Here is a 13726-nt window from a genome sequence, read left to right on the forward strand (position 1 = left end):
TTGCTTTGCCGCCTTCTGCAAAACTGCTACCAACGAGCTTTTCACATGCTCTTGCCTTTCATATTTCCTTCAAATGCAAAATGCAGGGCTAGTTTGAAAACAGATTTCTTAAGTTAAAAATGGAAGATCTTAAGCTGGAAAATCAGCAATTTGAATCAAATCAAAATAACGTTTCTTTGCACAGAGCAGCTCAACACTTCAGCCTCCATTTCTTTATATAATCGGGGTTTTTGCATTGTCCACTGATTTAAATGAGCTTGGCTACCAAGTTTGCTCTGTCCACCACCAGTGAAGAAAGGTCCAGAGTTGCACTCTTCTCTTTGTGTGTTTCATCTCTTTTTTTTTGTCCTGCACGTACACAGTTAGAAGGCTGCCTGGGTGAGCCTGGTAAGAACAAGCAGGCCACTCCGTTTTGCAGTCCTAAAGACCACTGTGCTAATGAGATGCTGCAACTCTGGAGCACAACTACGCTGCACTTTCTCTCCTTTTTGAGTTTGTTTGTCTTACACTCAGGATCTAAACCTTTCTCCAAACACCAAGTGCATGAAACCAAATAAACTCCAGCTGAACAGTGTCAGAAGACCCTTCTCCCTCTCTGTCTCTCTCCCCATCTCTCTTTCCTTGCCTGGCAAAGACCTCCAATCCATCCTGAAATGCAACTCTCCTGACAGATGCTAAAAAGGGAGACAGGGAGAAAAAAGCCCAAGCTAGACACGACATAAACGCAAGATTTCTGAGAATAGTATCAATTCATCCTGGCTTTGGGGGCTTGGCATGGGGTTGACTCTATTTTGTTGTAAGTCCTTTGGATTCCTATTCTGTTGCCCACTGCTTTCCAAACTCCCCTTTAGAGAGGACACTCTGCCTGGCTGCTTTTTCCCCATGAATGACACTTCCCAAGGAGTGCACAGTCTTCGACCCCCTCTCCTGCAAACCTACAGCTGAGGCTCAGACCTGTGGGCTGAAATGCCTGTGCTTCTGCTCCCCAGCCCCAACCCCAGCCCAACGCAGCTCCCCCCCGCCCCCTGCCTCCCACCACCTCCTCCCCTGGATACCTTCATTTTTTTCTGCCACTGTTCAGTATGCAGCCTGATTTCTCCGCCAGCTTCCTCAGGATGGAGAGATAGATAAATACAAGAGGGGAGGGAGGGAAGCTCGTACTGCTCTGCTCTCCATTCCTCCCCCAGCCTTCCCGCTAAACCCATTGTACACGCAGCTCCTCGGCACCTTTGAATGCTCTTCTGCCTCATTATTTACCTTCAAGTAAAGCGGTAGGAAAAGGAGATCGAATTGGAATAACAAACCTACCTGGCTCTCTTCTGCACCCCACCTCCCCCCCCCTCAGCAGCAAGAGCAGCGAGAAAAGAAATGTTTCACTCATTGAAACAAATTCAGACGTGCGCAACAAAACAGATTTTCCACACACCCCCTATCAATATCCCACATCTCCTCGCTAGTGAGACAGAAAACAAGTGGGAGAAATTACACAGGGCGATTTAGGTGGCTGTTGATGCTTTTTCTTTTAAAAAGAAAATTTAAAAAAAACAGAGGGGGGGGGGGGGAATAAGAAGCCACCAACAAAAACAGTAAGACATTTTCCAAACCGGATGGTTAAAATAAAAAATGCAATTAACGAAGGGGAGGGAGTTGAGGAAGGGGGGAATCCACCTTTTATGGTGATGCAAATCTGGCTCCAAAATAACAATGAATTAAAAAACAACCCCCTCAGAAAAAGCTGAATACCAGATGCATCTTCATCAAGGTTCCACCAGCTGATGGGCTGGGGGTGGGGTGGGTGAGGGTACTTTTTAAGAAATAAAGACGCACATTAAAAAAAAAAAAAAAAAGTGTATATATATATATATATATCTTTTAAATAGGAATAGAGAAACAGAGAGAAATTTATATTTCGGAACTCAAACCGTCCCCCAACAACCCTCCGCTATGAAAAGAAAATCCCAAAGGAGGTGGAAAAATTATATACATATATATATCTCGATTCCCAAGGAAATCTTACAAACAGAAATTTATCACCGGTAACAAAGAAAGAGAGGAGCTCGCAAGCACCAAATGCTCCTGGCAGATGGCTCCTATTCTTGGCTTTCAGGGGAGGGGAGAGAAGCCGGGGAAATATTTTATTTATTTATTTAAATTTTTTAAAATCTCAACATAAATATTCGGATCCGCCGAGGCTCAGGCTCAGCCCCGGGCTGGCTCCGTGCGAGCCGCCGCCCCCCGCAGCACAACTTGCGGACTCGTCTTGCGGGGCAGGGGGGGACAGGGGTCCGACCGGGCTTCCCGGGTGCGGGTCCACGTCGTGCCCGATATTTTCTTACCACCCCCCCAAACTGGCCCTATGCTATAGGAGGGAAATGGAGACCCCCTTGACCTCCCCCTTCCCCGTGCCCCGGAGGCGTCGGAGGAGCGCGGAGCGCTGGGGGCTGCGCGCCCCGGGAGGCGCCCCCACATTTCCCCCCCGCCTCGCGGCACAAGCCCCCGGGGACGGGAGCGGCGGAGCGGCGGAGCGGGGCTCCCACTCGGGGACCTGCCCCCTACTCTGCCTGCAGGCACTTGCCCCTCTACCAGAGCTTTAGGGGTGGGAACGGGGAGGAGGGGGATTCTGGTGCTGGGGGAGGGGGAATGCCTCCTTCCCTCCCCTCGCTTTATTTTTTCCTTTCTTTTTTTTTTTTTTTTTTTTGGGGGGGTGGGGGCTGGGTTGGATATGTGTGTATTTTCACTTACAATGTGAGCTTCAGCAAAGTGCAGCCTCTGCTCCTGCCCCGCAGGCGAGCCGGTGCAGCTGCCCGGCCCGTATTTCGTGCACTCCATCCCCGGCCCCCGCCTCGGCTTTCTTCGTGCCGTCCGCCACCGACAGACACTGCCGCCCGCACCCGGCCCCTCGGCAGCCCCTGCCCTGCCTCTAGCCTCAGCTGAGCTGGTTCTGCCTTGCCCCGCGCTTCGGAGTAGAGTTCTCTTTCCCCGCCGGCGATGCACCTGGGGCGGGCAGGGCGCAGCTGGCCCTCTACCTGCCCCGCGCTCCAGTGCCAGGGGGCTCGGCCCCGCCGCCGCCGGCCCGCCGTCTCCATGTGCTTCCCGCTAAGTCCCTCCGGCCGTTCCGCTTCTCCCTCCCTTGCTGCCCACCTTGATCCACCCCCCCCTCCGCTGCCCGGCTGTCACGCCGAGGCAAGGCTCTCGGCCAACTTTTCCCACCGCTCCGTGCTGCCCCCGAAGCAAGGAACGAGGAGCAGCGGAGCCCCGGCGGGGCGGCCCGGCCCGGCCCGGCCCGGAGCAGCGCGCCCCGCTCCGCCGCCCCCCGCACATGCAGCCGCTCCCCGGGAGAGCCCCGCGCCGCCCCACGCCGCGCTCTGCCCGCCGGCAGCTCCTTCCCCGCTCCACGCCGCCTGCCCTCCCGCCTGCCTGCCCGCCTCACCTCCGCACCGCTGCAAAAACGCACAGCAAACTTCGGGCTTCTCCCCCCCTCCACCCCCAGCCCATCCCCCCCAGCCACACACCCCCCTCCCCTCTTTAATTCCCTTCTCCTCTCCCTCTCTCTGAAGTCATTTACCAGCTTTGGTTGCTCCTGGAGTTCCCCCCCCCCCCCAACCGCTTCCTCCCCTTCCCTAATTTTGCTTCTCGATTTCGGCTCGGTCTGGTTCCAAGTTCAAACTTACGTGTGATAATCTCTCTTTGTGACAAGTGCTGCGGGTTTCCCTGCTTGCGACGGGACATTGCCCTGGCATTTACACTGGCATCGCCTGGAGAGCTGCACTGGTTTGGGGGGATGTGTTGGGGGCCGATCCTCCTCCTCTTTTTTTTTTCCTCTTTATTCTTCTTCTTCTTTATCGAGTTCTTCTTTCAAAAAAAATCAAAAACGAAAAAAAAAGCCTCCTTTTTGTTGCTGCTGTGGTGCACTGGATGGGATTCCCTCTCAATTAAAAATCATCATCGTCATCATCATCATCAGGAAAAGCTCTTTCTCGCTCTTTTTTCTCTTTCTCTTTCACACACTGTCTTTTCTCCACTGCTTCTGCCACTTGGACTTCCAGATCTCTTCTTGAACTTAGGAGGGTATGCACCGCCAGTGACACTTTTCTCTTTCCCTCTTTCCAGAGTGCTTGGCAAATTGGCAAGTGAGCTTTTCCACCAGGAGGGTAAAAAAAAAAAAAAAAAAAGAAAAAAGAAAAAAATAAAAAAAAATAAAAGAAAAAAAACAGTAGTTAAAAAAAAAAAAAGAAGAAAAGTACTAGAATTGGGAAAGCCCCCACACAAAAAAAAAATCGCCAAAAAAAAATGTTTCTCAGAGATTGACCCTTGCTGGGTAGATATATAGAGAGAATTTTTTTGAAAAGGGGTAGCCGAAACTGTGTCTCCTCTTTCCCAGTTCAAGTGGCACTGCTTTGCCCTGGTGCTTTTGGATTGCCAGTGCTCCTGCACCACTTTGCACTCTTCCCCCCTCGCCTGGCACTGGGACTGGAAGGAAGGAAGCCCCCAGTGCAGCTGGGCTGGTGCTGGCTATTACTATTATATATTGCAATGTGAAGATGGCGGAGTCCTGGTTCTCTGGGAGCGCTCTGTCTCTCTATGGCTGGGGCTGCCTCTGTACAATGGGATAAAATTCAAGTTCAAGTGCGGACGTGACGTTTAATCTGCACTAGAGACAAAAAGACCCAGAGAGTAGGAGCACTGGGGGCGACTAGCGGTGGCTTTTTAACATTGTACCCTGCAAGAGAACAAGAAACGCCACTCGCACACACCGCACACACCGCACACGCACACACACCGCACACACACCAACTACGGCACACGCAGGGCTCGCCGCCGCTCCGGGCTTTGTGCAGCGCCGCTTTCAGTGCGCGGAGCGCCGGCGGCCAGGGAAAGAGCGGGGGGAAGGAATAAATCTGCATCCTCACGCACGGCCAAACTTCCCCGAGCTCGGCGCCGGCCGCAGCGGGGGCGGCTCGGGCGGGGGCGGCTGCCGGGGTCCGCGGGGGCGCTGGGGGAGGCGGCGGCGCTGCCCGCCGGTCCCGCGCTGCCCGCCCGTGCCGCCGCCTCGCCGCTGCTCATCGCGGCCGCCTCTCTCCGCCGCCCGGGCTCGGCGCTGGGTCGTGCTCCCGCCGTCCGTGCCCAGGAGCGGAGGCTCTCCAGGGGTCGCGGGCTGCTCTTCCTTCCCTCCAGGCGCCGCCGCAGCTCCTCGGCGGCGAGCGCGTTCCCCCTGCATTTCTTCAAACAGTTTTACAACAACACAAATATCTGTGTGGGTTGGGGAGAGGGATTTTTTCCCCCTCCTCTCTCCCTACCCGAAGTGCGATGGTAGCGGGACACGCGCGCACACTCGATCCGCACACGCACACACGCTCCGACCTTCTCCCAACCCCCTACCCCCCTTCCCTTAAAATCCTGGCAGAGACTATTTTTCCTTGGAGGAATTAAGTCTCAGCCACGAACGGAGAGACGCCGAGTTCCCAGGAACCGCATCCCAGTGCACTTGTCCTCCTATTTCACACGCAGGTAAATGCCCTCAACTGCGTGCGTTTCTAACTTGGAACATTCTTGGAAACCAACTTTTCCCCCTCTACCTCCTCTCTCCCAGCCCATCTCCTGCGATTGTTTCTCTCTCTCCCTCCTCCCCCGATAAGTAAACAGTTCGGTGCAAATAGCTTTTCAGCACCAGGTCTGGCCAGGGCGAGGGGAACGGGGAGAGGGGAGGCCTGGGGGCTCGGAGGCAGATGGAGCAGAAACCCAAGTAACCAGTCCGTACCCGGAGCCCACTTGGAGACCCGCGCTGCACTCGTGTCATTTACTTTCCTCATTAAATGAGTATTTTTCGTATTAAATTGCATGAGAGCCTTGAGGGGACCAGAATTCATCTCGGTGCCCTTAATCAGCTTTGAGAAGAATTTGGCTAAACAGCATCGCTCTCGCCTCCTCCAGGAAATCTGCCTCTCCCTCCCCACGCCCGCCCGCCCGCTCACAGCTCTCGTTCCGGCGCTGCCAGACCCTGCAGCCCGGCCCGGCGAGCGCCGAGGGCGGCGGGCACCCCAGCCCCTGCCGGTGGGCGCCGGGCCAGCCTGGCACTGCCCTCCGTGCCCGGGCTCGGCCCTCCGCCTCTACTAACGCTCGACAAACACGTACAAGACCATTAACGGCGCTTAAACTGCTGCGATTGTTCGCCCTGTGTGTTTGGTTTGTTCTGCGGGGTCCTGCAAAGGAAAATGACCGTGGTGATAGCAGGGGCCCCGCCGCCGGGCGGGGAGGGACGGGCCCACCGCCCCGGGGCCCAAGGGGGAGCCCCCAGTCCTGCCCTGCGGGGCAGCCGCGTCCGAGTCGGGGTGAAGGATGCGGCACCAAGGCGGGGGAACGGGGGGGGGAGAAGGGGCTCCCCTCGCTGACCTCCGCCCCCGCGGGAAGGGGCCCGGGCCGATCAGTGGGGATGGGGTTGCCCGCACTGCTCTCCCCGCTTTGATCCCGCTCTGCTCGCGGCTGGCGAGGCCGACAGGCTTTGTGTGGCTGTGCTGCTGCGCTCAGCGCGGCCGTCCCCAGGCCACGCCGCGGGGCTGCGGCCGTGGGCACGGGGCTGGCGAGGGGTGCAAAGTCCGGCCGCCGGCGGCCGCCGCCGTTCTTGGGCGAGCTGCTGGAAGCTGCACCCCTTGGGAGCGCGGTTTATCGGGAAGTTACTGGGCATCATCTGTTGATTAACCAGTGTCTTCCAGTGGGCACTGAGAGCAGGAGATAAGGGCCGGCAATGATTGACCAGGCGGACTCCCCAGCTGCCCGGGGCAGCGGGGCCACCGCAATCCCCTCCCGCCCCTCCAGCTGCTGGCAGGGCTTCGGGGGTTGAGCCCCCAGCCTGCCTCCAACGACGACGACGAAAATACATCCCAATAGAGGAAAAAAAATTCCAAAGTGATTTCTCAGTCTTCTCTTTCCTCTCCTGTCTGGCACTTGTGATCATTAGCACTGAAAGCTGTTAATGTCTTGTCTCACAGCTCCCCCTTTAGTCTCTCTGCTCTCCCTGTCTCGCGTTCAAAGCCAGATCAATAGCAGGCTCTTTCTAACCTTGACCTATCCCTCGACCTGCCTCCATCTGCAGCTGGCCCCGCGTTTCTGTCTCTCCCTCACCCGCCGCAGCAGCCCCTTGAGAGGGCCCTGGGTCCCTGGGGGCTGCCCGGGCGATGGCGGCCCCGGCATCGCCCCGCTTTGTCCCGGTCTGCGCGGCCGTGCTGGGCGTTCGCCGCCGGCAAAGGGGGCTGAGCCCCCCCAGGTCTACGCTCCGCTGTCCTGGAGCTGCGGCTCAGCTCCGGCCTCTGCCACCAGCCTGCAAACTTGCGGCCGCAGCTCCCCACGACAACAAAAAAAACACCCAAAAAACGCCACAAAAATATCACCAAAGAAAGAAAAAAAGCCCAAGCAAAATGGGAGCATAATCTGCAAGAAGAAAACAAGTTTTTCACTAGCTTTAGAAGTACTATGGCCCCTTGTTTTAGATTAGGGAGGAGAAAGCACTCTCTTGCGCTACATATCTTGTATTAAGATAATAATCTTTCCTGTCTTCATAATGTATAAGGGATTTGAGGAGTTCTCATACAGAAACACTGTCCTTATCGTAGGGGAAAACAAGCTCATCTGATGTCAAATATTCCATTTTATCCTATGTACAACAAGGCATGCTGAGTCAAGAACTCTCAGCACACATGCTCAGCTTCTGGGTTTCTCTCTTTTTTTACTTTTCTTCTTTTTTTGATGTGTTTAGGTAAAATTTGGCATGGATGTAGATGCATAAACAACTGCGGCTTCAGCGTAAAGAGGAAGTCCCAATATTCTCATGGAGGATAATCTTGATGTGCCACTTGGACATATTTTGAATGCATTTCCACTTTCTCCCTATTTGGTCAAGTAACTTTTCAGTGGAAGAAAAATTGTAGTTGCAGATTCTGTGTGATGTGATTTTGGTTTCTCCTAAGTCTTTAATGTGAAAGCTTATGCTAAGTTAGAAGTAAATTGGTTTTGATACAGGTCTGGGAGTTGGGGCAGGGTGGGGGGAGAGAAGAGAGGGAAGGAAGGAAGGAAGGAAGGAAGGAAGGAAGGAAGGAAGGAAGGAGGTTTGAGACAATCTTGACATAAATGAGGCTGCTGTCCTCATTCTCTTTGAATCTTTAAATGTTGCTGCTTGGGAGGGGAAAAAAAAGAAAATAAACACAGGGCGTTGATCTGTTCGGCTTAGTTAGCCACTCCACCTTGTGAAACGGCACAGAAACACAGGATCTAACCAGATCATATTTACATACATATTAATAAAGCTCCCGAGGTGGCAGTTCAGCCTTCACATACAGAGCAAGGATCTCTGCGAGTTCTCATTTTAGACCCATAAGAACAGATAAAAAGAGGTCTTTTGGGCTTCCCTGAATATTTTTCTGCAGTGGTTTTATATCATTTCTGAAAATTACATAGTTAAGTGGCATCAAATTTCTGGGTGATATAATAACTCAAAATGTGTAATTTTTTTGTATCAAATCACTTTGCAACCATAAACAGAGCTTCAGAACCTCAATTAGAGGAATGATTTGGTGGGGTTTTCATTTATGGCAAACAGTAAAATTGTTCTTGTTATCTATTCAAATATATATAAATTGCAACATTTATTCACTTGATTTTCTCTTCCATGACACTGGTGTATTTGAGAGTGCAGTGAAATGAAGGCTTAAGAGGATAATGTATTATCCCCTGCTCCATTCCCAAGACTTTTTGGAGTGAGGCAAAAGAGATGAAGATTTTGCTGTGTTTTCAAGACATTTGGTGTCCCCTTATTTTTGGTGGCTGTGACTTGCTGATGTTTCTCTGAGTGAATTTAGAAAATGAGATTTTTCTCAACATTTACATTCTAAACCTTCCTTGGAGTCCCTTCCTCAGTCAGTGGTCTGTGAGTTCTTTTGCTGGCTTTTTTTGGTGGTATTTTTTTCAATTCACACAGAGTCCCTCATCTTTCTAACTCTTTCCAAGTGTTAAATGTACTAGATAACAGTCAAAATGCTGGGGCTGAGTTTTCCCCCACACCTATTTTCCATAAAACTAGATAAAAGCAAAACAATACCACCTCTCAAAAAAAAAAAAAAAAAAAAAAAAGGCAAACCCCCCTCATGGAACCAGCAAGCCAGAACAGAAGAAAAACGCTGTTTTTATTTTGGGGCTTTTTTTAAACCACATAAAGTGCAAGATCGGTCCATGTTTTCTTTCTTTTAAGCTTCAGACTTTCTGACAGTAGAGATCCAGTTGTGTCCCCACTGAAATTACTTGCAGGACCTCAGGGATTGCAGTGAGAGCCAAACCTGCCCCTACAATTGTAACTTGAGAGTTCTACTAAAAGGTAACAATTCTGTCCAGCACCTTCTCTCATCCTGCAAAGGACCACCTGCACCTGTGTGCACATGCCAATAGGCAAAGGTAGAGGAGAACATGCTTTGCAAGCATCCAACACAAAAAGGAGTCAAGCATCCCATCTGCTACATGTACTCCATCCCACTATGAATGCCATTTGTGCATCCACACAGCACCCGCTTTAGGACAAGAAAAAAAATTTGAAGGAAGATGGGCAAAACCCGCTGTTGCTGGGGAGGCTTTTTTAAAAAAAGCTGGCACATCTTTTCTAACGACTTCAATCCAAGGATTGTTTGTGCCTTTGGAAAACAAATGCCATCATTGCTTGGTGCAGTAAGCTAAGTTTTGTGAACCAGAACTAAATTCATCCCAAAAAAATATATATCCCTGAAAACCTCATAGAAATTGAGGGATATTTTTGTCAGAAGAAGTACTTTTAAAACTTGGTCCATTATGGAAATGCATAACACGGTCTTGCATGGGAGATTCATGTGCAAGTTGGCTGGCATGTGGTAGGGACAAAGAACCCCTCCTCCCTCCATAGGTGTTCCTCAAAACTTACACAAGCTGAAATTTGGGATTGATACAGCTCTCCTCTGCTTTCAAGTGCAAGTTTCAACCAATTTCTTCTCTTTCCCTTCTCAGATGATTTTAAGAGGATTTGAAATCTTTAGATTGTTTAAAATAACAAAGGCCTCTAAGCTCTGAATGTTGCAATGAAATCTTCAGCTTGAACTCATGACAGAAACATTCCAGTCTGTCTCTTGTGAATCATGAAAATCCGAATCTGAACATCAGAAGAGAGCGGCAACCCATTCATTCTTGTTCTTTTTCCCTCTACCTTCTTCCTACCTTATTTTATTTAAATAGGGTATATCCATAGTAACAAATTAGCATCATTGTTATTATTATTTTTACTATTTTGACTTGCATGACGGAACTCAAACAGGGAAATTCATCAGTTTCTAGGTTCAGTATCAGCCTCTGCAGTTTCATTATTCCCGTTGACAATTACAGATCGCAGAAGTGTGGATGCCTGGCCGGGGAGTGCTTGTATATTGCACCCAAATTACACATTCCTGTTCATAAAGAGTGGAGCAAAATATGAATGTTAGCGTCATTGCTCATGTCTCAGGCAACTACTCACATCTTAATTGAAAATGATCAAATAACAGTATTCTCTTCGACAGACAAATGACAGTGTCTGTCCACACTCACTGAGGACGGCTGAGCTGCAAAGCCAAGGGCCACAGCTGGCATCGGCTGTAACACACTGAGAGCACACACACGTGTGCACACGCGCATGCTCCAGCCCTAAATTGTGTTCCCTTCCAGCTCAGTTCCTTCAAGGACGCTGCTCCTGACTCCAGGATTGTGCTTCCCACTCTCCCAGTTGTGATTTCACCTTCTCCCCATGCACCTCACTTCCAGCTCCTGCACGTGAGCTGCGGGTCAGTGCTACAAAGACAGATCAGTTCTTTCTCTCACTTCCACTGCTGCTTTGAAAGGTAATTTAGGGTGATCAGGCCACTTCAGTGCTGGGTGGACCAGAGGTTTGATAGCATCCTAGTCAAAGGCCACCGAGAAGCAGAGTATGTACAGAGCAGCAAATGAAGTCTTCTCTGAGCCAATTGTTCCACCTGGACCCCACTACAAATTATTGCTTTCAATTACCACCTGTGTACTCCTTCCCATGCAACTTATTGATGTAAAATTACAACAACACTGGTATAAATAAGTTATGCTGTGGTTGTAAAATGGAAGAAATTTTGTTGTAGCAATTATGTTCAGCAAGATGACAAAATAAATTTCCAGTGCTGTGCTTGCAGTAACCTGGGGAATTTAAACCTCATAATTTCCATTCATTTCAGATAATTTGGAGTAATTTCTATATGTAATAACTTTGTAATGAAAAACACAGCGGTACTGAAGTGATTTCAACTCTTTTTTTTTTTCCTATGGTATACATGGCACAAAATAAATAATAAAAATAATATTTCCTTTTTGTATGTGTTCGGTAATTCTTTCAGCAAAATCATAAACTAATACCAGGACTAAATCTCTGTCCATGAAATGAAAAATAAATTGAGTTAAAGGAAGTGAAAAAGTATGAAAGGCCTTGGATGTTTTATTGTGACTTTATTAAATTTTATAATCTCTATGCTCTATGGTATCCCCAGGGGTTACTGTTCTGGGGAGGGGCAGAGAGCTAGATAGATACATGTCCCTAGATCAAAAGCAGAGATGGTTGGAGGAAATTCATACAAAAGTGCTTAATTCAACCCCTTAATTTTTAAAATGGAAACTGGAAGTAATAATAAAATTTTTAAAAAAAGAATATGAGAGAGGTGGGGTATGGTACAGGACAAAAGGCACAAGTTGCTTTGGGGCACTGATTTTCATTAGTGTATTTGGTGGTAAGTTACTTAGAGACTGTAAACATGTGTAATCACAGAATGTGTTCCAATACAAGGGAATAGCATTTAATTAAAGATAAGAAAGAGTACTGTACATCACTGAAAAGCTGTATCTGTGTCCTACTTACCATTGCAACACAAGGCTGTTATTACACAATAAACAAGAAATCATGTGCTTGGATTTGAGGAAAACAGTGAATTGCTTAGGAAAAATAATAATACTATACCAGTAATGTTACTTTTGCATTTATGTCTCCCATGCATCTCCAGGTAGTTTAAAAAGGTGTGTAATGATTGAAATGCTTGTCCTTATAATAAGCAAAAGGAGACATAAAAGGTGTTCCTATAATCTTGCAAGGTCACCCAGCCTAGCTGTGGGACTGAAGCAAAAATGCAAGATTGCCAGGCTGAAAAACAGTTCTCTTAACTGCTAAAAACCCACCTCCCAATAGCATCTCTATCTCTCTTTTTAAACAACAGCAACATTAAAATGTCATGTGATTACAACTGAGCTGTACAAGAAGAGGATCAGTTTGAATAAGTTCCCCCAATGTCATACAGGGGTGGCACTCAGGGTTTGCACCTGCACACCCTTGAATTTGCTGGGTGAGTGCTCCTTACCCATGGCCTGTGCTGTAACCCTGCCTGAAGGCTGCCTGAAGATAACATGGAATGCAAGAGGACTGAAGGTTTATGACAGCCCACTGGAAATGTTGTCTGGAGATATTACAACAGCAGTGCTGGGTAACCAAAACTATTGTCTGCTCAGAGGCGAGGAAGGAAAAAGGCTAGAAAAGTCTAGAAAAGACTCTGATTTTGAAGGGGCACATCAAACCACAGAAAAACAACGCACAGATTCTCAATTTGGGCTTGCCTGATACTGAAACCAGTGGTCATTAGGTAAGCAAATAATTCTTGAGACTATTGCCAATTTCATCAAGTCAGGATTTGTCATACAACACTTTATGTCCCAGGTCACCAGAAGATGTAGGTCCAGAGGCCATACTCCAGCAGATAATTTGGACAATTTAGATCTAGAAACACAAGAGCAAATGTAAGGGAAGTAAAAGTGAGCCGCCGTACGACAGCGCACAGCAGTTGGCACCAAGGTTTTAAAAATACAGATCCCATCCCCAACCTTCACACTAAAGAAATGGAAATGGAAACAAAGTTCTAAAAACTAGAAGCAGGTAGAGGTCAACAGCAACATGTAGTGGCAGGGAGCTAAAAAACTCTGATCCCTTCATCAAAAGCAGCCTCAAAAGCAAGGACCAAAATAGAACCCACTTGTGGTCACAAAGTTGAGGGGCTGCATTTGAATAGGGGCTCCTGTGTCTCTGTATCTTTGTGTAATGATGTTGCAGCTACTGAGAAGAGGGAGCTCTGCTGCTGCTCGGAGCCTCCACACCAAAGCCCAGGAATGTTTTCTGAAATCTATTTTTCAAACATATATATATATATATATACATACATACATATGCTCATTCTATCTTTTGTGAATTTTCTGATCCCCCTTCAGAATGACAGATAATTGCACTGCCTTCCACTAAATTGCTCAAGAATTCAATAGATACTTTCCCAAGGAATATTTTTTAAGAGAGTATATTAATGCCTATAAGCAAAGCAAACAATCATCTACCAAAGTACATATCTGAATTCTTCTGAGTCAGGTTAAGGCAAATCTTTCCAAATGGCAAAACCCTTGCATATCAATTGCCATTGGAAGCGTGACCCCTCCTGAGCCATTCCTGATAGACAAGGTGTCATATATTGAATCTTAGCTAGGACAGGGCACAAGTGGATTTTATTTATTTTACTGAATATATGTAGATGAGATCAGCCTCTCAATTGAGATAAAAAAAAGAATCACTCTTTTTTCTATATTCAAATTTTAGTTGAGACACTGAGCTCAAAGTAGCTATCCAGAAACAGAAGTA

At 48.6% G+C, this 13726-nt stretch overlaps 1 protein-coding gene across 5 annotated transcripts in view; it reads right to left on the minus strand.

Moving 5' to 3' along the window:
* BCL11B (BAF chromatin remodeling complex subunit BCL11B) overlaps positions 1-4221 on the minus strand; it is a 91649-nt gene extending 87428 nt beyond the window's left edge. For 4 of the 5 annotated variants that reach the window (XM_042047643.1, XM_042047640.1, XM_042047642.1 and 1 more), the window contains exon 1: positions 3672-4221. In XM_042047643.1, coding sequence (XP_041903577.1) covers positions 3672-3729 — 58 coding nt within the window. In that variant the 5' untranslated portion in view covers positions 3730-4221. Of the gene's footprint in view, positions 1-1055; positions 1772-3671 lie in introns of those variants that run through there. The other variant, XM_042047641.1, reaches the window with a different exon arrangement.
* Between the last annotated feature and the right edge of the window lie 9505 nt (positions 4222-13726).

The sequence above is a fragment of the Corvus kubaryi genome, unplaced genomic scaffold (genome assembly GCF_017639235.1).
Source record: "Corvus kubaryi isolate FWS band 111438036 unplaced genomic scaffold, C.kubaryi_AGA036_p1.0 66, whole genome shotgun sequence".
Classification (NCBI taxonomy): domain Eukaryota; kingdom Metazoa; phylum Chordata; class Aves; order Passeriformes; family Corvidae; genus Corvus; species Corvus kubaryi.